General features: G+C 38.7%; 14 protein-coding genes across 14 annotated transcripts; 8 read left to right on the top strand and 6 right to left on the bottom strand.

Annotated features, from left to right (window-relative positions):
* Positions 1-316: 316 nt before the first annotated feature.
* On the bottom strand, positions 317-1408 carry RHIMIDRAFT_189981 (DUF803-domain-containing protein; the record flags this gene model as incomplete). The annotated part of the gene is made up of 5 exons (XM_023605921.1): positions 317-777; positions 837-1000; positions 1052-1142; positions 1199-1264; positions 1327-1408. Coding segments are annotated over 5 exons (864 nt in total), but the record flags the coding sequence as incomplete, so codon positions are not given.
* A 1100-nt stretch (positions 1409-2508) lies between these two features.
* RHIMIDRAFT_244484 (RNI-like protein) lies at positions 2509-6547 on the bottom strand (the record flags this gene model as incomplete). Its single annotated transcript, XM_023610080.1, has 3 exons — positions 2509-3537; positions 3585-4895; positions 4949-6547. The coding sequence occupies 3 exons, from the start codon at positions 6545-6547 to the stop codon at positions 2509-2511; spliced, it is 3939 nt and encodes a 1312-aa protein (XP_023464979.1).
* A 219-nt stretch (positions 6548-6766) lies between these two features.
* Positions 6767-8254, bottom strand: RHIMIDRAFT_244483 (mitochondrial-processing peptidase subunit beta; the record flags this gene model as incomplete). Its single annotated transcript, XM_023610079.1, has 3 exons — positions 6767-7894; positions 7944-8144; positions 8195-8254. The coding sequence occupies 3 exons, from the start codon at positions 8252-8254 to the stop codon at positions 6767-6769; spliced, it is 1389 nt and encodes a 462-aa protein (XP_023464978.1).
* Positions 8255-8418: 164 nt separating this feature from the next.
* RHIMIDRAFT_244482 (uncharacterized protein) lies at positions 8419-8925 on the top strand (the record flags this gene model as incomplete). The annotated part of the gene is made up of 1 exon (XM_023610078.1): positions 8419-8925. One exon carries the CDS (start codon positions 8419-8421, stop codon positions 8923-8925), a length of 507 nt encoding a protein of 168 aa, XP_023464977.1.
* A 77-nt stretch (positions 8926-9002) lies between these two features.
* RHIMIDRAFT_238706 (uncharacterized protein) lies at positions 9003-9714 on the top strand (the record flags this gene model as incomplete). The annotated part of the gene is made up of 6 exons (XM_023609019.1): positions 9003-9065; positions 9121-9231; positions 9278-9378; positions 9428-9455; positions 9507-9570; positions 9635-9714. The coding sequence occupies 6 exons, from the start codon at positions 9003-9005 to the stop codon at positions 9712-9714; spliced, it is 447 nt and encodes a 148-aa protein (XP_023464976.1).
* A 306-nt stretch (positions 9715-10020) lies between these two features.
* Positions 10021-10541, top strand: RHIMIDRAFT_257200 (uncharacterized protein). The gene has a single exon (XM_023611259.1). It carries the CDS (start codon positions 10029-10031, stop codon positions 10458-10460), a length of 432 nt encoding a protein of 143 aa, XP_023464975.1. The 5' UTR covers positions 10021-10028; the 3' UTR covers positions 10461-10541.
* A 970-nt stretch (positions 10542-11511) lies between these two features.
* On the bottom strand, positions 11512-12351 carry RHIMIDRAFT_292849 (uncharacterized protein). The gene is made up of 2 exons (XM_023613929.1): positions 11848-12351; positions 11512-11758 (listed from the first exon to the last, which is right to left on the bottom strand). The coding sequence occupies exons 1-2, from the start codon at positions 12173-12175 to the stop codon at positions 11538-11540; spliced, it is 549 nt and encodes a 182-aa protein (XP_023464974.1). The 5' UTR covers positions 12176-12351; the 3' UTR covers positions 11512-11537.
* A 27-nt stretch (positions 12352-12378) lies between these two features.
* RHIMIDRAFT_204423 (TFIIH basal transcription factor complex, subunit SSL1) lies at positions 12379-13795 on the top strand (the record flags this gene model as incomplete). Its single annotated transcript, XM_023606757.1, has 5 exons — positions 12379-12575; positions 12628-13145; positions 13198-13354; positions 13402-13575; positions 13621-13795. 5 exons carry the CDS (start codon positions 12379-12381, stop codon positions 13793-13795), a joined length of 1221 nt encoding a protein of 406 aa, XP_023464973.1.
* A 137-nt stretch (positions 13796-13932) lies between these two features.
* RHIMIDRAFT_22087 (uncharacterized protein) lies at positions 13933-14790 on the top strand. The gene is made up of 2 exons (XM_023607420.1): positions 13933-14345; positions 14391-14790. The coding sequence occupies exons 1-2, from the start codon at positions 13994-13996 to the stop codon at positions 14678-14680; spliced, it is 642 nt and encodes a 213-aa protein (XP_023464972.1). The 5' UTR covers positions 13933-13993; the 3' UTR covers positions 14681-14790.
* A 2499-nt stretch (positions 14791-17289) lies between these two features.
* On the top strand, positions 17290-18740 carry RHIMIDRAFT_204327 (kinase-like protein; the record flags this gene model as incomplete). Its single annotated transcript, XM_023606751.1, has 6 exons — positions 17290-17691; positions 17762-17913; positions 17968-18043; positions 18098-18176; positions 18228-18461; positions 18517-18740. The coding sequence occupies 6 exons, from the start codon at positions 17290-17292 to the stop codon at positions 18738-18740; spliced, it is 1167 nt and encodes a 388-aa protein (XP_023464971.1).
* Positions 18741-19114: 374 nt separating this feature from the next.
* Positions 19115-21320, top strand: RHIMIDRAFT_216563 (UPF0187-domain-containing protein). The gene is made up of 6 exons (XM_023607308.1): positions 19115-19557; positions 19606-19618; positions 19670-19781; positions 19836-20601; positions 20661-20794; positions 20846-21320. Exons 1-6 carry the CDS (start codon positions 19454-19456, stop codon positions 20968-20970), a joined length of 1254 nt encoding a protein of 417 aa, XP_023464970.1. The 5' UTR covers positions 19115-19453; the 3' UTR covers positions 20971-21320.
* Positions 21321-21351: 31 nt separating this feature from the next.
* RHIMIDRAFT_22031 (uncharacterized protein) lies at positions 21352-22430 on the top strand. Its single transcript, XM_023607406.1, has one exon. The coding sequence runs from the start codon at positions 21649-21651 to the stop codon at positions 22315-22317; it is 669 nt and encodes a 222-aa protein (XP_023464969.1). The 5' UTR covers positions 21352-21648; the 3' UTR covers positions 22318-22430.
* Positions 22431-24513: 2083 nt separating this feature from the next.
* On the bottom strand, positions 24514-25332 carry RHIMIDRAFT_257193 (V-snare-domain-containing protein; the record flags this gene model as incomplete). The annotated part of the gene is made up of 5 exons (XM_023611258.1): positions 25224-25332; positions 25109-25167; positions 24948-25058; positions 24630-24896; positions 24514-24579 (listed from the first exon to the last, which is right to left on the bottom strand). Exons 1-5 carry the CDS (start codon positions 25324-25326, stop codon positions 24514-24516), a joined length of 606 nt encoding a protein of 201 aa, XP_023464968.1. The 5' UTR covers positions 25327-25332.
* Positions 25333-26991: 1659 nt separating this feature from the next.
* Positions 26992-27399, bottom strand: RHIMIDRAFT_244474 (uncharacterized protein; the record flags this gene model as incomplete). The annotated part of the gene is made up of 1 exon (XM_023610077.1): positions 26992-27399. One exon carries the CDS (start codon positions 27397-27399, stop codon positions 26992-26994), a length of 408 nt encoding a protein of 135 aa, XP_023464967.1.
* Positions 27400-27717: the final 318 nt, after the last annotated feature.

Below are 27717 nucleotides of genomic sequence, written 5' to 3'. Positions count from 1 at the left end.
TATGTACGATTTTTTCTGGGTTTAGGTTATTATTTAACCGTTGTTTTGCAATTATGGTCTGACTTCTTTTTGTTGTACTAGCATAACGGCTTATTCCTGAAAATGGTGCAGCAAATAGATCTGCAGCGCCCGGGCGAATGTCTTGACGTACTGCTGCCACATCATCGTTATTGTCGATCTTGTTCTCAAATAGTTCCAACACATGACGGGATCTTAAAGAACTATCTGACTTGAGCTTTTCTGACATCAATACTTTTTCTTCATCCTCTACTGCAGGTGGTGTGGGTGCAATGACTTGTTCTAAAGATGATGTCAAGTCGCCTCGTGAATTATGCAATAATGCTATACCAGAGCAAATGCAAAGAAATCCAAGTACGCATGTAGCAATATTTACAGCGGATGTATCAAAGCCTCTGTACAAGACAATCGAACTGACAATGGTTAGTGTAGTAAAAATGACATAGTAGGTTGGAGTCACGAGTGCGGTGTTAAATAAATTGAGAGCCTTATTGAGATAGACAATTTCGATAATCAGTGTGACAATGACGATACCCAAGACAACGTAAATGAACCAGTTTGTGAATTGGTTCTCGTCTCTATTTGTGATCGTATGAACAATCGCTGAACCTAACCCCTGAGTGAAGACTACTGAAATAGAGCCAATCAAAGAGCAGATCACGATATAGACCAGCATGTTCTTTTTTCCCCATCTTGGCCCACAGTAAAAGATTAAGAAGAGTGAAATACAGACGGCTAATCCTGCATAAACAAGAAAACCTACAGATAAAGACTGTTAACTTTTTTTTTGGCCTTATCTGTTGTGCGGATCATCTTACCAACTGAAAGCGCGGATTTTTTAAATGTCTCGATCGTTGTATCTGCTTGGCTTTCTTCAGGTGCGTGTAGCACGATAATAACTGCACCCAGAATGCATTGTAAGCATCCTATTTTGCCTTGGAAACTTAATTTTTCTTTAAGAAATATTGAAGATAGTACAGCGCTATAGGACGATTAAAAATCTTGTAGAAGAGTACAATGATTATCATCTTACCTAATCACTACGCTAAGCGCGCCTAATGGTGTAACCAGAATAGCCTGAGTAAAAGCATAGGCTATAAAATTACATAATTCCCCAACAATCACTATAGACTGTATGTTATTGCGATGATTCTTTAATTCTTGTATGTATATACTTTACTTAATATCATTCCTGTCCACCACATGGCGGATTTAAGATATGTGTATCCTTCTCCAGCCACACCACCTTTTTAATTTTACAGAGTCTGTTACTTTTCTTTATTCTATTTTATTTCGATATGGAAATACCTGATTCGCTGACAGATTGTAGTAATCCTTTCTTTTTGAATACAAAACTACTACCGATAAATATACCTTCAGGTACAATTAGACCAAATGAGCAAGCTATTTGTTAGATGCAATACCACTTGTAACTGCCAAGGTGACTCCGATGCCTTTATATAAACCTGCTTGTGCTCCTGTCAATTCGGAGCCAAAAGGATTTGATGTTCCATTGACTGAGCTCATATGTTTGGAATAAGTTTAAAAAAGAAAAAAAAGAGAGAAAGAGAGAAAAAAAGGGAATTAAGAAACAGAGACCAAGAAATTTTTAATTTATCAAAAAAAGGCTGCTGGTTGCTTTATTCAAGCAAGTAACTATTTTTTAAGGACGTGGCTGAAAATTAAAACTTGCAACATGGGCTGCTCTGCATGATAAATCGTGTTCATACAATAAATGATTATAAGAATGGTACAAAACACTAGTCTTTTAGTTTCAGAAATATAAGGTAATCATTAGTTGTATCGTTTGTTTAGAAGTCTAGCACGCTTGTAATAAGCGGGATAAATTTATAGCGTAATGCGGTAAATAAACTGCTGTATAGAGACACTCTTGACAATCTAAAGCCAAAGAAAAACAGGTAGTTATTGAACATATTTTTGTTATATTGCTTTCATCTAGAATGAGACCATTAAAGTATATATATAATAAGTACTTTTATTTAATATCTAAAGACAGGCTTAAGCCTCGTGTGACTAAGGGCCTGTCATACAGTTGTTGCTGAGGATCTTCAAGGTTTTATTAGATACTTTGAAGCCTACTTGAAAAGGTGTATCAATAAAGAAATTAGGGTGGAGATAATTATTGGATGACGTATTAACTAAGGATGGAAAACACATTATATTTGCCTCACGTAATGTACGAAGATTCGGCTTCCTTTTGAAATTTACAATATCAACAAACAGATAGACAGCTTTTGATAAGAATTAAACATGTACACAGTAAATTATTTATTATAAATTAAAAGAAATCATAAAGTAAGCATATAGTTGATGAATAACAGCAAGTTAGAAAACGAAAGGCAATAGAAAGTAGAGGAAGGGAATGTGCGAATAGATGATGATCAGGAGCAAAGAAAGGAAGTGGTCTATAAATATATACTTGAAGGACAGTGAAGAAGAAAGAAAGAAAGAAAGAAAGAAAGAAAGAGCTTATTCTCGAGCATCAGGTGGTAAGTATAGTTTTCTTGAGAAGTGATCTACAACTCTATCTTCATCCCAAATCGAGTCAAGATCCGTTACACTTGCATTAGGTTTTTGCACATCAGAATAAGCAGCTTCTACACCAAGTTCAAAATCATCCACATAACCGAAATCACTAATGAACCCAGGATCATCTACATGCCTCGTACCAAAGCTCATACCAAGTGGAGGAGAAATAAGACCAGAGGAGCTATCCAGATAGTCCTGTCGGTAGTATTGATCAGTCGAAGGTGTTACCGGTGGCTGAGATCCATAAGAGTGAGGCTTGTTGAACATGTCGTCGTCTCGATTACGAGCTGAAAACATTCTTGAGTCAATACTTGTACTGGCGGGGAAGCTAGGAGAAATGGGCGAAGAAACAGAGCGAGGATAATAATCAGAATTCAAAATGGTCGATGCTCTGGTCAGAGGATGATAAGCACCCAATCGAGGATAAGCACCTCCTGTCGAGTTCTTCCTCCCAACAGCTCCTCCACGGACACTACTGGTCGTGCTGCTGGCTGAACTACTGCTTCCCTGCCTGCCACCAACCGCGCTCAAGTTGAAGCTATTGACCGAATTGGCTCTGCCGCTCTGAAGACGAACCTGAGCAATAGCTAGTTCTTGAGCAGCAGCTTGAGCTTGTAACTGAAATTCCATATTGCGAGAATGTTGTTCTTCGTAATTTCTCATGTTCTTTTGAATGGTTATCATCAGATTCTGGATTACACCTTCGATATTCTTCAAAGCTAGCTCACATGATTTACGTTCTTGGATGAGGATTTCAAGTTCACGCGTCTTGGCTCGCTTCTTGTCACTGGCTACCGTATGGATCAGGAAGAACTGTGCTTCGTTGATGGAAATGAGGAGTTCCTCGATACGATAAGTAAGATACTGAAGCTGGAATCGAAGGTCATTACGAGGCATGGGTATATCAATGACTTGAGTAGCTATATCTTGAATAACTTTGGTAAGTTGACGGTACCCTTCAATAGTAATCTATAATAATCATGAGTTTATAGCATGTAAAACCAAGGCCATCTTACATTATTGTCATCAACAATGATAGATTGAAGTGTTCTGTTTGTTCTTAACACTCGTGCCAAAGCCATAGCACCAGCGTCTTCCATTCCTAGGCCAGAGATATCCAAGTATTGTAGTGTGTAGTTATGGCGAAGACCATAGAGTGCTTGCACCAGTGCACCAGTAAACAGAGGCTTGGTATAAGTTTGACTATAGTGTGATCTTGTAGCTTTGTTTTCCTTAAAGTTGAGCTCCATTTCTTTGATGCAAGTGTTTCTTTCAAAGAGAGATGTAAGCATACGAACAGTATCATCAGAGATTTCGTCTGTGTCCTTCAGCTTGATATCAGAAAGAATAATATGAGATATGGTTTGATTGTCTCTTAAGCAGTCAATGAATTCACGCAGTGTTGAGTCGTCCCATTCGATACCAGCAAACGAGATCGAGCAGGGTCCTTCTCCTTGGAGAATAGCTGAGTGAAGCTTGGGTAAGTGCATGACCTCCTTCATGATCGGATTATTGCTGAGATTCAGGTGCATCTGTCGATTGCCTGACTGACTGACGCTGCACAAGAGTTCATAGACATGACGGCCATTGAGACCGCAGCCGCTCAAATGAAGCGCTTCAATGCCATTGAACGCAGGAGTTTGCATCCATCTACATAACCGAGAGACCGTGTCCGTGTTCATTAGTGACCCACTGATATCGAGCTCACGAAGATGGCTGTTCTCCAAGTCAAACCGATATTTCAAACCAATCAGATCATGGCCACGCATGCGCAGTATTTCAAGCCGTCTAAAGTGTGACACTATTTTGGACACAAGCTCAGAATCAATCATCATATTCTTAGTTTCTGTAGAGAGATCCAGACAGATGACTTGCTCAGGATTCTTTTCCATCAGCGTCCAAAGGACTTTCTCGATCATCGTTTTGGTCAAGCCACACTCGTGCAAGTAGAGTTCCTTGATAGACTTTTTATGCTTCTTGATACCTTCAATCAGACTCTGGAAATCGACTTCGGAAATGGTGTTTTTTCCAAGACTGAGACGACTCAGATTTGTATTTCCTGCTTGCATGATTGTACCAATAGTGGCTATAGCAGATGACCTTTTTGCCATTCCTTCAGGTAAAGGTCTACCAATCGAGCAATTTGTAAGATCCAGCTTACGAAGCACTTTGGTACTAGTTAACAGGCTGTAAAGTTCGTTGCACAAGACACTTTCATCGTTCAAGGGATGATCGATGTTGACAGCCCAACCATCATTTGATTCTACTTTCCAGTTCTCAAGAATATCTAAAGAATGATTGGCAAAACATACTTCTTGGAAGAAAGTCTATAAGTGGAGATGTAAGCAAAAAAATATCTTTTTCTATTCAATTTATTTACATTTGCTTGTATCGTCTTGAATAAAGCGAGCAGTTCATGTTTTTGATAGGTAGAAGGTGATCCATTTATTTCATTAGGAGGCAAGAGAACAAATTGCTTTGACCTTAAGGGACCCGTGATCGTATAGCGGAACCGAGATTTGTTTAAATTCAAAGCAGCCGTATAAGCACGCAAGATGATATTGAATGACTGCATTTCTTCATCATCGTGGCCTGTCATCTCATCATCGATATCAGGTGATATCCTAAATGGCATGATATGAGCCTTTTTGATATGATCAGGAACCGAGAATCGATAGAGCGACAGAGGATTATTTGGAACAATAGAGTTAATAGCGCGGTAAAAGTAGCGGAGAATGTCTTCACAAAAGGTGGATGCAAATACGAGCTGTCGACTCTTCTTGTTGACCTGTCGAACTTCAATACAGACGGTATCATCCACATTATCATATCGAATGGATTGGATGGCAAGGTACCCAAATCGATCTCGTTCGACTGTCTTGCGGTATTCATCATCTGTCACTGTCGCCGGTAAGAGATAAAAGCTAAATTTGCCAAAAGCAAGAATGATCGGCAAAAAGTACTCACGAGGCGCATCTGCAGCTGTCTTGTATCGCTTTTCCTTAAACACGACTTTGAACATGTTCATATCATCCGTGTTGCTAAATACATCTGCGTGCTTTGACACTCGATCAATCGCTGCGTAGCGTTCACTTGTTGTAACTGTGCTCATCGAAGGATGATAAACACTGACGGCCGCACGAAGAGCCTGGATCCACTGTTGACACTCTTTGCTGGTATCGGCTGTTAAGGTGTGCGAGAATGGTTGCTGCGACTGCGGATGGAGGTAATCTATGCGGAAGGTGTGCACTGCAGTCACTACGGAGTGAACAGCGTAAATGTCGGAAAGGCATAAAAAGATACGGTCTTTATCGACCATGTTCTGTTTGTTCGACTTGGTGCTGACTGCTTGGTTCTCGAAAAAGTCAATCTCGCCTCTCGCCTTTTGAGCAGACTTGTATACGAGCAGGTATCTCGGCGTCAAGACAAAGTGGGCTCGTTTCGTTTTGCTTAGAATTCCTCTGTCTGGTTTGTAGATGGCGTCTCCGGCATAGATCACTTTTAACGGTCGTGATTCTGCTTCGATCATCTTGGACCTAGCTTTTTGAAGCATCTCTTCTGTAGGTGGGAAAATCGGGTATCTCTGTGTCTCTTCCTCTTCTGGACATTGTTCCAGACGTTGACGAGATCTATTGGATGATGAAGCGACGGGTACGGGCGGTAATGAATCGATATAGGCTGATCGAGAATCATACTGGCTGTTGCTGTTATATTGACTACTACTGCTGAGAGAAGCCTCTCGACGAGGATAAGAAGAGTAGTAACTTTCTGTGGTAGGCGAGCTGGGTACTCTGTATAGACTATCATAGTCTCCTGTACTAAGTAGTCTTGTGTTGTTCTTATTAGAGCCCCTTGAATGCGCTGAAGAAGAAGAACTTGAAGATAAGGAAGTTATGGTTGAATCAACTCTTCTTGAAATATTGTTATTGTTACTGAACGACATCTGTGTTTGATTTTTATGATGATAATAATTTTCCATGGTGACAATAAAAGAAGAAAGAGAAAAAAGTAGAGTAACTATGGTTATATGTTACTTTATAGTTGTTTTTTCCTTTATAAATACAAGGCCAATAGGATAACTAAAACCTGGACCGTTGCTTACTTTCATTTGCTTAATGTGCCTGTACACAAGACTTCATTTCGACCAATAGGAGAATAAAAAATTTACGCATGCTTAAGTTTATTTAGTAGTCTTATCTCACACGTGGATACGATTAAATTCAGGCATGTTGTCAATGGCCCCAATACCAACCACAGCAGCATCCTTTTCTAGATGTTCTCTAGCAACCCTGCGAACGTCCTCTACGCTCACTCCTGATACCAACTCTTCTACCTGTTTGGGCGATAAGCGTTCACCCGAGGTAAGTAACTGCCTGCCAATGTCCTCTGCGATAGGCGTACTGCCATCCAAGCTCAATAAGAGTCCTGCCTTCAATTGCTGCTTGGCACGCTGCACTTCATGTTCTGTAACAGATGTGCAGAGTCTATGCCATTCTCTCTTTGTTGCTTCCAATAAATCACCAATACGATTCTTATTTTCTGTAATCATGTAAATACCCCAAAGGCCTGTATCCTTGTAGGATGTATTGAACGTCATGAACGAGTTAGCAAGTTGTTGGTTATGTAGGACAGACGAAAGACGAGAATCCAGTTGACCAGTTGCTCCCAGCGATCGATCCCACGAACCAATGATAGATTGCATCACCAGTAACGGGAAATAGTCAGGAGAGGTCCAACTAGCGCCTTCGACAGCGACGGCAATGTATGCTTGCTTTGACTGAGGATCATGTAATCTAAACTCTTCTCCGGTAAACACCGCCTTTTTCATCGCACTCTTGCTGGTTAATTCATTCAGCTTGTTGGGCAGCTGGCCAAAATGGCTCTCAGCTAACCTAACTAAAGCGTCATGATCTACACCGCCTGCTCCAACAAGGATCATTCTTTCGCCTGTATAATTCGCTTTGATATAATCTGACAAATCCGTTCGAGTCAGTGTCTGAATGTTTTCTTTGGGTCCTAAAATGGTCAATCCCAGAGGTTCATTCTTAAAGGCAGTTGCATGCAAGTGATCAAATACAACTTCTTCCATCTGTTTCTCTACTTCTTCTTGTTCACGAAGGATCACATCTCGTTCTCTTTCAATTGCGCCTGGGTCTAAAGTCGAGTTTTGGAGAATATCTGATAAGATCTCCACAGCTTGTGGTACGTCGTATTTAAATGCCTTTGCATAATAAACAGTTTGTTCACGAGAAGTGTATGCATTCAAATGTCCACCCATATTTTCAATTTGTAATTCCAAGTCTCTTTGAGATCTCGATCGTGTTCCCTAAAATATATTTATATACATCGTCCCTTTATTATGTTGACATATTTACCTTGAATGCCATGTGTTCTAAAAAGTGAGCTGAGCCATTGTTCTTGACGTTCTCGGCTCGTGAGCCTGCATCGATCCATACACCCACTGTGGCTGTTTGACAAGCTGGGTTCTCTTCAGTAGCTACGGTGAAGCCATTAGGCAAAATAGTTTTACGCAGCGTTGGAAGAAGTTGAGTAGCTGTAGCTAAATGACGACCATGCTAAAAGCAAATATTAGACTATTTGAAAATCATAAATATTCAATTCTTACAGGTCGTAAATTGTTAAGCCATAGTTTAGATGCTTTGGGTAGTAAAAGTTTCGATGCCATTCTATTTAATAAAGGTACACCTTTTTTTCACAAGCAGGGAAATCTACCTAGGGGGCCAAAAATACACTAAAAGAGAGGTCACAGTAATTGATAAATGATTGGCTCAATGCTGACTAAGATCCAATCAACAGCAGTTTCCTGCTTTCTTTTCCTGTGGTCTATTCATGAACACTTCTGATTCAGAGTTTTGGATAAGGCAGCTTGACAAGCTTTCAAATGAACAAAAGAATATATTTCAATCAAATAATAATAACAACAGCAGGGACAATGAGCTCCTTTTAGACATTAGTGATCCACCTAGAGGAATCATGAAAGCTGATCATGTTCAATTTCATTTCCCAACGACAAATACCAGTACTACTACTACTACAACCACTGCTATATCATCATCATCTTCAATCACAAATAAATCAAATAAAGAAATAAATGACCTAGTTATAGATTTTACTGCTCTGATGGCTGAAGAATCTACAGTAAAACCTATTGAGTTTACCTGCAGTTTAGATGATTTAATTGACGATCAAAGTCAAGTGATCCAATCCGTTATAGATACCATGCGAAAACAAGATACGCGTACGACAGTACAGGAACCAAAAAGGAAACCTCAACTCAATCTAAATGCTCCTGAATTCAAACCCAAGGCCATATTTTATGACAATCCACATCATTAAAGTGTCACACGGCTGCTTTTTATTTTCTCTCTCTCTCTGTCTCTTTCTCTCGCTTTTTCTTTCTTTTTCATATTTAAATGGACGTGATTCGACAGCTAGTTCAACAGGCTAATTTAGCCAGCTTATTAGGTTTACATTTAGTAAGTGTGGCAACATTGACATGAGAAAAAAAAGTTAAAAAAGTTCCTTTGTAAGGCGCTTTCACTTTTTGGTGCGGTTGCTTCCAATCCAACTTATAATATTCCTATCTTTTTCTTTGGGTTTTGGGCATACAATTATCATGAATCAAGCTCACCGCTGAAAACAGTAAATATAATGAATAGTATATATATAACAAACTCATCTATCCTAGTTTACTGGCATTCTTGGCTTGAGTATCTTGTTGGATTCGATATGGTTTTATTTACACAGTGGAAATCCTCAAGGGGAAAGTGGATTTGGATTTGCTCTATTGTAAGTGGAGTATCACTTCTTGTTTGTTATGCTCATCTTTTTTATATAGCTTCAACTATATAAGCTTTTTTGTCAAAGTATGATATATTCTTAAAAAGCATAAACTGTCATTTATATTCTATATATAGCCTCTCTCCGTCTATGCAGGTATCGTTCAACTTCAAGAAAGAGGAGACTCATTTAGTGCAGGAAGTAAGATCATACATGCATCCAATGATAAAAAAAAAGAAGGGCTAACCTTATACAAATATGCTAGATTGGTCTGAAGCACCAGGTGCATTTCCTTCAGGTGGATACCAGAATGTTCGTGATGCTGATAGTAGTGAATTTGCATAATATAATAAACTTTTTTTGTCAACATTCCACTTTATCTTGCAAAGATATGTAAACATTTAAGAGAAACAATTGTAAAATGATCTAAAAGTTATAATGAATTTTGATGTATTTTTATTTTCAGGGTTAAATTAACGCAAACACAACATCATCAACCCGCCAACTTCATCCCTTTTATTCCCCTTGTTTTTTATTCTATTTTTATATACAAATGAGATAAAGGAAGAGTAAAAGAGAGGAGAGGGATATGTTTATGGGTATATAAGGGTGTTTATTGTTGTTTCTTTCTCTTTTTTTTTTTTCATTTATATAACATCATGGTTATTGATACTTCTTCTAAAACTATTATTTCATGTCTTGCATCATCTCGTAAAAGAAGACGTACTTCCAGTCAATTACATGTCCGATTCTGTACTCAACCTCAAATCATTACTTATTACTCCCGATCAGACAGAGATGGGTTACTCTTTGATATGCCTTCTTCCCCCAAAGAACACAAACAGGATCCATTCATTCTTTTATCCATCAATTTCTTTGAAAGCCCACTAAAAAGAAAGGCTAAATTCACAAGTAAACGACCCAAGTTGACAATAGATACCAGCAATTTGAGTGGACCTCTTTATTTTACAAACATGACAACCAATCATGCAAAACATATCTTGAAGGCTGACTTGGAAAAAGAACAAGAAGAAGATCCCATTGATATGGAAACAAGAGAAAATACGAGAAGAAATAGTTTGCCTCTCTAACCCTGTTCTCCTTTTTCTGATTTTCTCTACATATACGATTAAAGGTGTTTTATTTATAAAATATATATGACCATTGTGGGCACGTGATTCTTTTATTGCATCGTTTTGCCCTGACCAGTTCAAAGAATGACAGAAGTATCTAAAGGCTCTCTCTGTGCTTGAGAGTAAAGATGTTGTGGTTTGAAGAGAGGAATAGAGAAGTAGATCTCAGGAAGGAGAGGTTACTGAGGAAATATTAAATAGAGCTTATGTCTTTTTGATGGGAAAGAGCTCAGGGCATTCGTTACGATCAATGTATCCTTTGTTGGCGAAGAGATTGGCTACATTCTGATTTACAGTGCCACTAACATGATAGAGGACACCAAATATACGAAAGATATACTGACCTCGCGCGGCCCACGTTTTGTCCACTTCGTCCCAGTTATCACAGTTCGTATCACGAAGACTCGAAAAATCTAAAGGACCGTAATCACTCTGAACGGGAATCTCAAATTTCTTTTATAACGTAACGGAGCGCGGTTTCATAGTCATTTTTTTATATTAAAGTATCACAAATCGCGATGGGTGGTGCATACTGAGGAACGAATTATGCACTACAATTAATCTAGCTCCAGACGCCCACTAAGGTAACTCAGAGCTGATGAGAGTGTTACTGCCACTATTGAAGCCATAAAAGGACGGTCATTGAGCAAATGACTCCAGTGATGAGGCCAGATGCATAGAAGAGTACAGGACAAAAGCTACCATAGTTTGTCGTCGTGTGATAATAACGGTTGTGACAGTTGAAAGATCATGCGTTGAAGATCGTTGCGATTGGGAGACAAACCGAGCGCGAAAGTTAGACAACATTTGTAACTAAACATCCCATTTCTTAAGACAATAAATGAAAAGACATCGCAGATTTTCTGTTGTCGCTGAGCAGTAGGTAGCTGTATTTTCAACGCTCGTTATCCTTTGTGCGTTTGCTTTCTTTGCTCTTTGGAATTGTAATAGAAGCCTCTGTGCCCCACAGCCATAATCTACTTATTAAAGAAAATAATAAAGAATATAGAAGCATGAAACAAAATAAAGGTTACATTAGCCTGAGCGAGATGATTCTAGGCGCTCTCTATAAGCGTTTTCGTCATGTATTCGCTTGATTGCTTGTGTTACTCGTGCAGTAACTTCATGGGGCCAGAAGGTACGACCACCAGACATGGAACGCCAATGGTATCGCCAGATAGCCCAGATTGTACAGGCAATAGTTATTTGGCCATCAACTCGTAGTCCTGAAAGCACTTGTATAGGTGTCGACGAGCCTAAGACCAGAGTTTCATAGGTAAGCCTCGCAGCAGGTTGTAAAAAGTGATTTGTAATGCGTGATCAGGTTTTTTTTTTTTGAGCATACAAGACCACAAAAAGTGCTCATCGTCTTCGACACTTTCACATAGAAGGCAGTAAGGATCCAAGTGTCGATTCGGACAAAGCTGATAGAGACGCTGACGTGTTGGCAATTTGCGATGGTAATATCTCCAGAGTACGGTGTGCGGTTGATGTGGGAAGGATGGTAACCAAAAGGTGTACCATGCCGAAGCAGAGCCACGCGGAAAATGGGACGGTAATGAGTCAATGGGGCGTTGCTGGGAGTTCCGCAATAGCTTGAGTATTATATTGCGAAAGTTCATGACTTCTGGTAGGTCTACCGTTAGTAGACCTTCAAAATTAGGTCGAGACATTTTATATAGCGTATACTGGAGTTGGATGTTTATCCTGAGACTACGCGGTGTGAATAGGGCCGTAATGGATGTTTGCACTGGACGCTGGCTATCGGCTACATTTCCCCTTATTCATTTTCTGTATTAAACGAAAACATATGCACCCAAACTCCGTTTCTTTTTTTTCTTTTTTCTTTTTTTTTTTTTTCTGTTGTTGTTTGTAAATGGGAACTAGAAAACCTTTGGATGAGGATTATATAGACATTGATGACACCTATGATGAGCAACAAGACGAAGCGGCCACTGGAGGCTATTCTTGGGAAGAAGAATATAAGAGAAGTTGGGATGTACTCCAGGAAGATGCCGAAGGAAACCTAAGTAGTGTCGTTTCTCAATTACAACAACAAAGAAAGCGCAGAAGGTTATTTTTTCACACTTTTGAAAGAAAAAAAAAAATAAAACTGAAATGTGAGTAGATTACTAAAGGACACTGATGTGATTCAGAGAGGTATCATTCGACACTTGTTCATCATTCTTGATCTATCTGAAGCCATGAACGAAAAAGATCTTCGTCCTAGTCGGGTCGAGTTGACCTTGACCTACGCGCAGCAATTCGTCGTTGAATTTTTTGATCAGAACCCGATATCTCAAATGGGCATCATCATCACTCGAGATGGTATTGCCGAAAAGTTAACAGAGCTCAGTGGTAATCCGACGGACCATATGAAGGCATTGAAATCCAAAAAGAATACAGAAACAAGTGGTGAACCTTCGCTGCAGAATGCGTTACAATTGGCAAGAGTGAGTATGATGGGTGTGCCTAGTCATGGATCAAAAGAAGTGCTCTTGATCTTTGGGTCACTCACGACCTGTGATCCGTCGGATATACACGATACCATTGATTTACTAAGAAAGGATATGGTCAGAGTGAACGTGGTAGGATTGGCTGCGGAAGTACAGATTTGTAGAACACTCAGTGAGAGAACAAAAGGTAACGGAAAAGATCACTCTTTCTTACTCAATAACAAACCCTCCCAAAAAAGGAACCTATGGTGTCGTATTGAATGAAGCACATTATAAAGACTTGTTATTTGAAGTTGTGCCACCACCAGCCATGTTTGAAAACAAGAATACATCTAATTTGATTCGAATGGGATTTCCTAAGCGATTGAATGAGGACCATGCTACGTTTTGTGTTTGGTAAATGATGGAAATAATGTGTTTGGTTAAACTAACGCTTTTATAAGTCATTCAAAGCTAACAGTAGGGGGTTATGTCTGTCCTCAATGTAAATCCAAAGTATGTGAACTACCAAGTGATTGTGACATATGCGGATTGACACTGGTCTCTTCACCTCATTTGGCACGGTCGTATCACCACTTATTTCCAGTAGATAACTTTGACGAGATGAAAGCCAATAGGTAAAATAAAGTGATAGATAATAAAGGTGATTAACCATTCTCTAGTGGGCACGCAAGCCATTGTTATTCATGCTTGGTTCCATTTGATAAATCAGAAGTATCTGTTGGAACTAATCGGTTCTCTTGTCCGAAATGTAAGCAGGAATTCTGTACCGAGTGTGACATCTTTGTTCATGAAGTATTACACAACTGCCCTGGTTGCTGGAGTGTAGGAAAATAGGACCAATGAAAGATTAAATGATGTAGCTATATTTGTAAATGAAACTTCCCCCCTCTCTTCCCCCTCCTTCCCTTTGTATAAAAATAAAGTGAAAAACCCTTGCAACTTTTTTTATCATTCTTTCTTTTTCTAATGTTGACAAGGTTACCGATTGAAATAGTTCAAGCCATTGTGTTATACTTGTCATGTCAAGATATCATGCGACTATGCCAAGTGTCAAGAAGCCTATGTGAATATTGTGATGATCCTGTGTATTGGCGATCAATTTATTTAGAGCCAGAAAACAAGCAGCTGTGGAAAGTACAAGAATTAATATCGATCATTGGTAGACATGCTGTTGATATTCATTCCATTCATATACGAGGAGCACAAGACGGAGTAATTCAGTATATTCTATCACACTGTGTGAATCTAAAGGAGTTGATCGTCTCTGGCTGGAACACACTTTCGGATCATTGTTTAGATGTGCCGGGTAGATTAAATCTGAGAACGATCAAATTCATTGCTCCAGATTCAACAAGCTATGTATCGATTGATGCTCATAGACTAGGTAGGTTCATCTGTCAGTGCCCTCAGCTGAATGATCTTGTCCTAGGCTGTCATGTTCATATCCACGCAGAAACACTTTTATCTGAACTTGAAAATACATCTCCAAGTTTGAAATCAATCACTTTGGCAACCAAGCAAACATGGAAACATGAACATATTGTCAAGCTGATTCAAATTTGTAGGAGTATAGAAAAGATACAACTTGTACCCGATGCGGCCAAGGGGTTTAGTAACACAGATGGATTTGACATTTGGTTGATAAACAAGATGAATGAACTTACCGTGGGACACATGTCTTTTATGTCTGATGATAATTATATAATTTTAACAAGATGAATCTATTTTTTTTTTTTCCACGCGGAAACTAGCTCGGAAAAAGGAAATAGAATAATAATTCTCTAGTATTTTTTTGAAGTGAAAGCACATGATATACCTAATAAATCCTCTATGCAATAAATAAACAACTCTCCTTATTTTAGAGGTGGCGGTATCGGAAATTATAAAGATAGAGCGAAAGATTCGTTCCTTTATATATAAGATATTATATTGACGCATTGACCTTTATGTATTTCCACGTGCATTAACGATACTTATACTTACTCAGGGTCCTTTCTTTCTTTTAAAGATAGAATAAGGAGAGAGGGAGAGGGTATTAAAAGCTTTATTATATAAAGAATTGTTTATAAAGTAGTGTGGTACATGAAGGTTTTACTCTTTTTGACAGTGACGATATACAGTTAAAATGTTGTAACCCCTATTTTTTATATTTTCCCTTTCTCTCTCTCTCTCTTTCTCTCTCTTTATTTCTCTCTCTCTTTTCTTTCTTTTTTTGTTTAAAACAAAACAAAGAAACGACCCTTTTCACTTTTTATTTACACTTGCTCATTCTTTTCTTTTTTTCGTCATCACTCTCCTTTTTATACATTTCACACTCTCTTTCTTTTTAATATATATTCTCTCTCTCTCTTTATTTATTTCTTAAACAAAAAGGACTAAGAAAAAGAAAAAAAGAATAAGAATAATAAATACTGTACATATATTGCATGTCTTCATCGACAATTACCAATCCTTACATAACCGAGAATTGGCTTCATATGAAACAAGACCATGACTATCTCAAAGTAGAGACCAAAAAACAACAACAACAAGATGCCAAAAGGAACAGTCGTCATATTCTGGAAACGATAGAAGCAGAAAAACAAAAGGCATTGATGCAACGACGTAAGAGTAGTCTTCTTCAACAACAACAGACACCTCGTTTACGTACAAAAAAGTCAAATGAATTACTTGTTCCGCGACGACAGAGTACGACGACAGCAAAAGAAGGAACAGGCTTAATCACGTTTGCAGATAGATTTCGTGATACCCTGGCTGTCGGTCGAAAACAGGAGTTGGCTAAATTGGGTATCTACACTAGTCCTCAAGAGAAGAAGCCAGTTAAGACGAGAGTAACGACGATCACGAGCCCTCAACCAAAGAATAATAATGTTGTCGAGATCATTAATAATGCTAAACGAAGATCAAGCACGACGAAAGAAAAGATTCTTCAACAACAACAACAACCCAGAAGAAGGACCCTATCGAGTGGTTCAGTCCTTCAAGAGAGGACAAAGTTGACACCGACTTATATGAAATCAACCGTTGCTGCCGATCAACAGCGTCGTCATTCGGTCGCAAACACACTTGCCAACAGGGCTTCACCCAGAAGGAAGAATAGTATAAAGTCAGCTGAGGATGAAGTTGAAGCAGTCAGACGGAAATCAATCTTGGCTGCAGCGACACTCAAGGCTCGGCAACTGAACACTGAAAATCGTAGTACGAGTAGTACGAGTACAGGCAGCGGGGGAGAGGAAAAAAAGACGATCAAGAAAAAGGTTGATCCAAATGAAACACTCGCAACAAGACGCATGTCAAGGACAGAAAGTCTAAAAGAAGGATTACCTACATCTCCTTCCATGGCGGCCAAAGTAACCAGACGCAAGAGTATCATTAAACAACAACAGGAAGATGCTCAGCAAGCTAAAAAGACGACAACAACACCTACGACGCCTTCAACAAGAACAGTTCGTAAACGTGGAAAGGTAAATCATGTCTGTTCATTCTTTATACATCTATCTTATTCTTCTTCTTAGACATTGCCTGGTAGTCTAGCAAAGCCTCCTGCTGTACAATCAGTTCATCTGCCGCCGATGAAAGTTGAGCCGATCAAATTGAATTTACCCAAGACGACGAAGCGAAACAGTTTGTTACCTAAATCACCTTCAATGAAGGCAGCAAACACGAGTACGAATCGGTTGAGCTGCTCAAATAAGACGACGCCTATACCCAATAGTTCTTGTTCTTCTTCATCTTCTTCAGCTGGAGAAACAGTCCCCAAGAAAACCTTATCATCCCGCAAGCTCAAGGGACAAAGCCACTTAGGTATCAGTACCAGTAGAAGGGCCTCAATGAAACAGCCAGCCACAGCATCGGTCGTGACGCCTCCATTGAAATCGTCTCCTATTTCTGCAGCTTCTCCTCGTGTGCGACCAGGATCAGGTAGACGACAGAGTTTGGCTGAGACCAAACGGAGTCACACAACGGAGATTGATTATCCCCGCAAATTGAGTACATCAGCCTACTCTACCAACAGCCGCAAGAACTCATTGGCAGATGAAAGCAATACGATCGCAGCATCTGCCAATCAACAAGGTAAGATAGATCACAGGTTCTTAATCACATGTTGCTTACTCCCTCTCCCTGCTCTTCCATTAGGCCGCAGCCCTCGTATAGTGAGTCTTTTGGAGAAACTAGAAGCGATGGTAGCCGAGCATGCGATTGATGAAGATGTAAAGACGAATGGTACACGCATTCGAAAGAGCCAGTCCTATGCGAATGAGATCGATCTGTTGAGCGATACGAGACCACAACGTATTAAGGATACCTTGATGAAATGGGATAAAGAGATGGTCGAAGCGTTTAGTCCGGGAGTGCCCAAATCACCTCAAATTGCAATCAAATTTTATGGGCATCAATTGAGCCCATATGAACAATCAGAGATTCATAATTATTCAGAGATCTACTTTTTGGGACAACACGCCAAGAAATATCAAGCGATGCCAGACAACCCAGCCATGAACTATGGTTATGACGATGAACGAGGAGACTATAAGAGCGTGGTGAGTGATCATTTGGCCTATCGATATGAGATCCTAGAGGAGCTTGGACGTGGATCCTTTGGACAGGTCGTCAAGTGCCTCGATCATAAAACAAACATGACAGTTGCCGTCAAGTTGATACGAAATAAAAAACGATTCTATGCTCAAGCCAAGACCGAGGTGAAGATTCTTAGTGATTTGATCAAGTGGGTAAGTTTTTTCTTCTATAAATGGATTACAAAATGACACAGAGATTAAACAATATATTTGTATATATTAGGATCCTGAGGATAGACATCATAATGTGAAAATGACGGATCATTTCTATTTTAGAAACCATTTGTGCATCGCTTGTGAATGCCTCAGCATGAACTTGTATGAATTTATAAAGATTAATAATTTCCAAGGTTTCCATATTCCTTTGATCAAGAGGTAAATATTTCCTTTCATGTACCACGAGCATGTATTTAAATATGCACCATCTAGGTTTACAGTACAGCTATTAAGGTCACTTTCTCTGCTTGCTAAACATGGCGTTATTCACTGTGATTTAAAGCCAGAGGTAAATAATAATAATATGATATGCAAACAAATAATTAATATAATTTAAAAATAGAACATCTTGCTCAAGCATCCTTCCAAGAGTACAATCAAAGTCATTGATTTTGGAAGCAGTTGTCTCGAAACTGAGCGAGGTAAGTAATATACAAGTTCAACACAAAGGGAAATGGACTAATATCATATAGTGTATACCTATATTCAAAGTCGATTTTACCGATCCCCAGAGATCATACTTGGTCTTGATTATACCAAAGCCATTGATATGTGGAGTCTTGGATGTATTATTGCTGAACTTTATACGGGTATACCACTATTCCCAGGTGAAAATGAACAAGAGCAATTGGCTTGTATTATGGAAGTATTAGGCGTGCCTGATATGGAATTAATTCAATTAAGTGAACGAAGGCATCTGTTCTTTGGTAAAGAAGAAAACAGAAAAAAGAGGCAATGGATAATAATATCTTTCTGTATTAGACCGTCGAGGTGAACCCAGAGTGGTATGTAATTCTCGGGGCAAGAAACGTAAAGCAGGAAGCAAGACATTGAGTCAAGCGCTGAGATGTAATGATCCCTTATTCTTGGATTTTATTAAACAATGCTTAGAATGGAATCCTGCAAAGCGTCTAAGCCCTGATAAGGCTTTCCAACACGAATGGATTTTACAGTCTACCAAGCAAACAAAAGATGCACCAAGGTAAATATCTCTATTGTATTTATGATTGTGTCATCCTTACATTTGTAGTCTTTAGTGGTGACAATGAATAAATCCAATAGATACATCTGCACACAAAAAATGAATGATACATTATATATGTATACTTTTTTATATTATTTTTCTTTAAAGGATACCTTTATATATACACATGGTTTAAATAACAACACAACCTCAAGAACAGCACAACAATTATTACTATCACTGGCACATATTATCTTCATCTATCCCTCTTTCTTTCTTTTTCTTTCTTTTTTCTTTTTTTTCAATGTATTATACTTCTTTCTTTTTTTTTAAAAAAAAAAAAGAGAAAACACATTAAAAAACAACATCTTTTTTCAAACAAGATATGCATCACATCTTTGATATTAATAATTCTGTTCAATTTAAATAAATCTTTAAACTATTATATTAACCTCCCTTTTTTTAAAAGATGAAAAAAGATCATAGTTAAACTCACCTCATTATGCCTCCTTTTTTACTGCAATGTCAGAATTGGGCTTTCAATTATCGTACTAAGACCAGTAAGGGAGATGGAGCTTTATACAAAGTAGGCCCCTTTTTTCTTTTAAAAGCATGTATAGTCAGATCTTGTAAATTCAATGTTGATCTGGGTTAGATGACATATTTCATGAAAAAAAATTCGAGTTTATACAGTAGCACAAGGAGCGTCATCACTTCTTTTTTTCCGTTTTAGCCATGGACGTGATGGATGAGTATAAACAGTTCATTCATGATTCAAGGCCTGCCCATTATACCAGACGTTGGGTTCGAAAAATGAAATCATATCCTGATCATCTAAGGCAAGCACTTGATCATTAAAAAAATGAATGTCATTAACTTTTTTTTAGAATTCAAGGATCTGTAAGGCAAAAGAAAAAGAAATATAAACTCTTAACATAATGGATATACTAGGTCATACCCACGATTACGCCCCTAATTATCCTTATTGCTATCTATACCTATTTCATTGGAGTCATGTATATCTCTTGGGGTTGGGAACACGTAGCGATTAGCAATTCTGTAGGCAAGTATTCCCAAAAAAAAAAGACACGAATGAAACTGACATCCTTTTGTCTAGTACCTGCTTTATCTGTCGTTCTTGGTCTACTATTAGCCTTTCGAGCCAATACCTCATACGCTCGTTATTATGAAGGCCGACAGTTGTGGCAAGATTTGACAAGCAACGTGAGAAATCTGGCTCGCCTGATCTGGGTGAGTATCCCTGAACGTACTCAAAACGATCATTTGGAGAAGATGCGATGCATGAAGCTTGTCTTGGCATTTGCGATTGCTACGAAACATTATCTTCGTCGAGAGTATGGAATAGACTATTACGATTTAGATTACCTCCTGCCACCTAATTGGGTACCCGCGACTGCGGACGATCAATTGCTTGATTCAGATGACAACGGCGGAGCTCATGGCGGTGACGATGCATTGGTTCCGGATCACCATCAGGATCACCACCAGGAAGAGCACTTGATGGAGACCAATGAGGGCGGTGATAAGCGAACGGATATAGACAACCGACCGATATCTGTAACACCCACGGTAGCAGGGAGCTCCAATGCAAGTAATAGCAGTGTGAAATCAGGAAAGAGAATGAAAAAAAAGAAGTTTATAAGTGAGGAGGACTTGCCGGATGAAGGAATTGCAGATATGTCCTTGCCCTTGGAAATTATCTTTCGTATGAGTCTGTATATGCAACAAGCCAAGACAACAGGTAAAGTTGATGATACATTCTCGAATGTAATCATCAACCATTTAAACAACCTGAACGATTGTTTGGCAAGCATGGAGCGTATTGTGAATACACCCATCCCTGCTGTCTACGTCATTCATTTGTAAGTATCAAACTTAAAAAAAAAGAAAACAACAGAAAGAGATTGACAGTAGACTATAGAAAACAATCTCTGGCTCTTTACCTGCTGGCCATTCCATTCACGCTTATATCAGAACTTAAATGGTGGGTCGTCCCAACTCTCATCTTGGCTTCATTCACACTATTCGGAATTGATGCCATTGGTGCACAAATCGGTAATTTAAAAGCACCATGAATTTATGTGCACAAGCTCATGTGTTATCTAGATAATCCGTTTGGTTACAACAACAACGATTTACCCTTGAACACATTTTGCGATTCCTTACGCAAGGAAATCGAATTCATCGTCTATCACTTACCTTGTGAGGCAGAGAATGCCTTGATGATTTAGGGTTCTCTTCTTTTTCAAAGATTGTCACACGTCACGTATACTTTTTTTTGTGATGGGAAAAATAAAAAAAATGAAATAAACTTTTGGACGCACAGACGAAAAAAAAAGACATATCACGGGAACCATGGCAACCAAGTTCCAATATCCAATGATGATGATAATGTCGATGCTGATGAATAAGATAGGTTATGTGTCTTATTGCTGGCTTCATTCAAGGATGATAGAGAGGGTAATTCAAATAGACAATGAACTTGTACCATTACTACTTGTAGTACAAAAGGTCATGAAAAAAAGGGAAAACAAGAGGGAAAAAAACGAAATGTAAAGTAAGGGATTTTGATAACACATGGTATTGCATTTACTGCAACATACCTTCAAATCCGAAAAGATAACCTTTTTTCTTTACCTTTATTTTATCCCCCTTCTTTTTTTTGTGGAAATGTACGATGATGTACAAAGTAATGGGATTGGTTCGGTTTTGTTACTTTTTCTTCCGCTTTTCCCGATTTTTTTTTTGTTGTACTTCACCCCTTGTATTATCATTCGCCCTGGATATAGGGCGCGCCACTAGGATTTACGGAACCAACTTTATTTTTTATCGCAAAAATATTTAAGGAGCTTACTCTTTTTTCTCTATTTTCGTCTTTTCCTTTTCTTTTTCTTTTTTTTTATATTCATATGCCGCCAAGTTCACCAATAAATCGTAAATTATCTAGTGCACCTCCTAGTACAACATCGGCGACCGAGATCCCACTTAGTTATCCAGCAGCTATCCGTGGTTGTGAACCATGCAAACGTAGAAAGAGAGTATGTAACGGACAAAAACCGTGTATGCCGTGTGTCGAAGGATCCCAAGAGTGTGTCTATAGCGTCGTCTCTGATCATCCGAGAAGTGTGTTTAGTACAAGTACGGCTCGTAGACTAAGTTCTGGTTCAGCCTGTGAAACTTGTCGTAGACGCAAAACTAAGTGTGATGGATGTAATCCATGTGGTTTTTGTGCAAGCAGCGGTATTGAATGTATTAATAATAACAACACAGTTGAACGTAAAAAGAGACAAGCAGCGGCGGCGGCAGCGGCAGCCCAGTCAAATCCGGGCGATAATAATGAGGCGATGGATCGTATTGAGGATAGGCTGAGAAGAATTGAAAGACTCATGACCGCTTTCACACCAAGTCCTTTATCCAAAAATTGCACAACTTCAGGTTACAGAAAACTATCTTCTCCTTTATTCTCTGCACAGAAACCACAGAGACCACATCGTCATCATTCGATACAAGGCATTTCATCCAGTGAGCCACCTAAAGGTATAGTTGTGTACACAAGCTTGATTTTGAAACCTGTATGATTTACTCGCTTAATATAGATTCATTTTCTACCGGCAATAACCTGTCATCCTCTCCACCTCCACCTCCACCTTTATCACCTCGCACACTACGACAGAGTGCATCACAACTGACCAATCAATCCATGTACCTCTCCCCCTCTTCTTCTTCAAGTACCACAAGCACTACAACTCCTTCGCCCAATATGCAATCATCCACCTCCACGCCTACATCGAACAATGAATCACCATGGACACAGCCTACTCCTATTCCGAGCCTAATGGGTAAAGCATAGAATTGTGTTTTTATAGACAAACCATTAACTTGCTTATTTAGATCAACTCTCAAAACTCACATTCGTTTCTACCGCCATGGATTATACTGCAGTGCAATATCCTATTTACCCAATCACTCCACCTCCTATTCCACGTCCTTCATCTCAACCATAAAACAATTTTGTTTTTTGTTGTCAAAAAGATAAATATATAAATATTCCCCCTTCTCCTTCTCTCTCTTTCCCTTCCTCATTAGCCATATCTCTTATTGATTATTCTTTTTCTTTTTATATATATATTATGAGTAATAGTAGTAATAGTAATAATAAACTCAGGTCCACTGAAGACAGTGTCATTATAACACAACAAGAAGAAGTGATACATGAACAAAATAGCTCTGCCTACCTCATTACTACTTTGGAGGTCCTCTCTTTTTTTTATACCTTTTTTGGAGAAATACATTTACATTTATTCTGAATAGAAATACGGAATAGCTCTTTCAGATGTTAAAAAGCTTCAAGCAGCTGGATTCTATACTCTCGAATCCGTTGCTTATTCACCAAAGAAAGCGGTACTGGCCATCAAGGGTTTATCAGAAGCTAAAGTAGACAAAATTTATAAAGAAGGCAAAGCTATTGATGTATTGTTGTTAAGATTGACTAACCGATGATCATACAGTCAATATGATGATTGACACTGGATTTACAACTGCCATGGAAATCCATTTGAGAAGAAACGAGATGATCTATATTACCACAGGTTCCAAGGAACTTGACCGAGTATTAGGTGGTGGTATAGAAACAGGGTCAATCACTGAACTCTTTGGCGAGTTTCGTTCCGGAAAATCTCAACTGTGTCATACATTAGCTGTTTCATGTCAGGTAAACAGTGTATTTGGTGACATATCATGTGTTTAATTTCTATTTATTAGCTCCTGATTGAAAATGGAGGCGCAGAGGGCAAGTGTCTTTACATTGATACCGAAGGCACCTTCCGTCCAAGTAGAATTCTCTCCATTGCAACCAGGTTTTTTTTTTCTGTTCGTTATGGCAACAACATGAATTTATCTCTTATCAAATATTAGATTTGGCTTGGATAGTGAAACTTGTCTAAATAACATTGCTTATGCTCGTGCTTATAATGTAGATCACCAAGCTGCTCTGTTGGTCCAAGCGTCTGCAATGATGGCCGAAACAAGGTTTAAACCAACGTGTTACGCATCCCCTTTTTTTTAATGCATATATAGATTTTCATTGTTAATAGTGGATAGCGTCATCGCCTTGTACCGTACAGATTTTGCGGGAAGAGGTGAGCTTTCTTCACGCCAAATGCATCTTGGAAAGTTCTTGAGAAGCTTACAAAGGATTGCTGATGAAGTAAATAATACACAATTATGTGCTCTATGACTCACTTGTTTCTAGTTTGGGGTAGCTGTTGTCGTTACAAATCAAATGCTGTCTACTGTGGACGGCACAAATATGTTTACAGCTGACCCTAAAAAGCCCACAGGTGGAAACATTATGGCTCATGCTTGCACTACAAGGTATAGTGTATACCAAAAAAAAAAAAAAAGGAAAAATAGGGCTAATGAATCCAAAATTAGACTTTATCTTCGTAAGGGTAGAGGTGAAAACCGTATCTGCAAGATTTATGATTCCCCTTCGTTACCTGAGGCCGAAGCAACATTTGCTATCTTTGAAGAAGGCATAACAGATGCTCAAGAATGATGATTATAATGTATTGAAGCAATAAACTAGAATCATTCAATAGTAATAATAGTAGTAGTATTTATTGTTTTGAATATTAGAATAGTTTGCTCCAGATAACCAGTACAATCAAAGCAATTAAGATAATAATGATGGCTGCTGTAATCAACTTGTTTGTAGCCATACTATGACATCAATTAGATTTCTTCGTTTCTTTTTTTCCTTTCCCATGGCTTACTTACCGTCTAGCCATGCCTTTTAAGGTCCTTGAAGCCTTATCGATGTGTGAATCAGCTTCTGCAAGCTATTTTTGCTTATTAGCAACAAAACATGATCGAGACTGTCATCACTTACTGTATCTCTTGCTCTTATCAATGTCTCACGTTGACCTTTTAATGTGCTAAGAATATTGATTCCAATACCTTCTGTCTCTAATGCCAAGCGATGACTGTCTTCTAAGCGACGGCTTGACTGTGCAAGACGTTCTGTTCCACTCAACAATCGTTGTCGTTGGTCCATAGTGGATGCATCATAGTCACTCTGAAGATCATCATTATTTCCCAGACCGCCAAGTAATTCTTCTCTGTCTGTATTTTTAGGTATAATGGCCGTTGTTCGTCTCTGTTGTTTTTATATGAGTATGCCATATATATATTATAATATCTTTATTACCAAGTCTCTCTTTAATTTCTCTACTTCAGACTTGTAAAGTCTTAATTTTGCTTGTAAGCGAGTACGTGAAGGTGTAGGAACATTCAATACTTCCATTTCCATTTGTCCCAACTATGTATAAACATATTAATAATCATTCCACTGGTGTTTATTTTACATACAATTTCATCTGCTTCGTCCAGTTCTCTTTCTACTGCACGAATAGTTGCTTTCCTTTCCTCTTTTTTATAATATAAATATGGCTGAAAGGAGTTAAATGCTTCTTTATTTTTTTACCTCCTTTTTGATTCGGTATCTGTTTCTCTATCTTGCTCTTTATAGAATCTACAATTGAAGTAAAATCTTGTTCATAATTAGCAAATAAGTCTGACGTGGCCATCTTTGTTTTTATAAAGGAAAAAAAAAAAGGAAACAACAACTGTTCTGCTTAAGAATTAAATCCAACACTCCGACACAGCTCACGTGTAATAGTTTTGAAGCTGTAAAGATTTTAGTAGTAGGTCTTGGATACCTTAACTATGATCTAAAATACCCAAATCTAAAGCCTGGGTAGGCAAGCTGTGTCTGTTAGAATGCGTCCACCTTTTTTTGGATCAACCTTTACATACCTTTCGTAGTGATAGCATATCCACTACCATCGACTACACCTTCCTATCATAATCTCTCGAATCCCACCGCTCTCGTTCTTCAGGAACCTTTGCTAATAGCCTTTGAACTGATCATACCCTACAAAATGCCTCCTTTAAATTTGGAAGTTTCCAACATGAAAAAGGCTTTTCGGTGAGCTAATACCTTCTTGGCAACTAATCCTTTCTTTATCAAACATCTGAAATCCGCTTTAGGTCAGTTTTGTTCCTCCGTACTTGACACTCATCTCCCAGTTAAGGGACCCATGCCCGCCTCAGGAACTATGGGATCAAATAAAGCAGGAAGTAAACGAGTTACCCACTCAGCTAGACGTCAACAAGCATCCTGGTGACAAAAAAAACTTGATAGCGTACACCAACGTAATCATCTCTTGACAAATCCTTCACAGTATACGGACTTATAAGGTATCATCATAGCTACACTTCAAATGACCTTGATTGCACCCATCCACCCTCTCTTACAGTTTTCTACTTATTTTCTTTGTTTATTTCTACTCTCTTTTAAGAAGATAAAGACAAAAAAGGTTTTACTACTGTATTTTAATCTTACTTTATACATGTCGTATTTACCCTATAAATGCTTGGTGAGATTACTACTAATATATACTGTAATAATAAACAACACAAAACAACTGACAACAATACATGCTATTAACATATAATGCGTCATGCTCAACGGTCACGTAATAATACTATTTCCATATAAAATGATAATATTGTAATAATGAACTTTTCCTTTCTTCCCTTAATATGCAATAAAGAGGTTATGGAGAACCTCATCTGCTTACGCTTACCCTATCACAGTACAATGTGGCACTTCTTTCTCTTGTAAACATGTCTACTGAAAACAAGCGCAAATGAGCTCCTTGCGATGTCCAATGGTGTCTTGATAACATTAACGACCTGCTGATGAAATCTTTTGATACCAATTTCTCTATGTCCGAACGAATGTATGCAGCCACGCGTTACAAGAATACCTTGATGAAATATGCTTCCATTGATCACAAGGGGCGTCTGCTTCAATAATTGACATTCTGGACGAAATCAATGAATGTAGTAGGCTTTTGGAAAGAAATGAAGCGTAAAGCTATCCTGCGTACTATAGAAGTCACCTGTTCCCAAATTATTAACAAGCTGCTCATGACCGACGCCCCAAAATCTCCTGGAGTCCGTTGACACGAGCACTGATAACAATTTGCCAACAGCAACACCAGAGACAGCGCCTGTTTCCACATCGACAGCCCGAGAACTTGATTGTTTATTTGAGGAAACCTCGATGCACGGCCTTCTCGCTACTCTGCTTTTACTCTCAGTAGTATTTGTACGTCTAAGGAGGCAAATTCAAGAGACCAAAGATGCAACTTCTTTTCTTTAGCATGCATGAAATGTACATGCAATTATTGAGCCGTTGCCCTTGTTGCATATTGATGCTTCTTGTAAGCATTCCGTATCATTGAAATAGCACCAAAGGCACCCTTCACGTGGTCATAGCCGAAGTGATCTTTATCATTCAAGTCATAATGGCCTGATGTTTCCAAAAGGCAAATATCAACCCCCTCAAACTTCACCACAGCGTCGGCATTGTAAGTCTCGTCTGTTGGAGACAGAAGCACTTCTCTAGGAACAAACTTCAAACAACTGTGGCTACATGCCATTTCGAACAATGGCCAAATCAGCTTGTGGTTGAACATAGCCTCATTGTATTCGAAACATTCACGCACGAAGGCTGGTTCTTTGTTGCCTTGGTCGATTTTGTCAAGATGACCGTCGTCATTAAGAACCTTCAGAACGTTCTTTTGCTGCATGTCGATAGCTCTTGTAGTATACTTCTTAAAGGACGACTTGATTACTTACTGCTTATTGTCGCCAAACAACTGGTACAGGTCTTCTGGATAGTGTGGCTTGCAAGTAACGGAGTAGCCACACTCAATTACGTGGGCTTTCTCAAGGCTAAATGCTGAGTTAGTTTTAAACAAAAATAAGAGTGCATATGAGGCAGTTTACCAGTAGTCGTGGCCTGAACGCGATTCAAGATAGTATGAGGCTTGCTATTTGAATAATATGTGGCGTAAGCAATTCAATTTTCAGAGCAAACAGCATATCTATCATATTTACCTTATAAG

Source organism: Rhizopus microsporus (genome assembly GCF_002708625.1).
Source record: "Rhizopus microsporus ATCC 52813 unplaced genomic scaffold scaffold_11, whole genome shotgun sequence".
In the NCBI taxonomy this organism is placed as follows: domain Eukaryota; kingdom Fungi; phylum Mucoromycota; class Mucoromycetes; order Mucorales; family Rhizopodaceae; genus Rhizopus; species Rhizopus microsporus.
The sequence above is the reverse complement of the archived record's forward strand: the minus strand, read 5'-3'. Positions and strand labels throughout refer to the sequence as shown.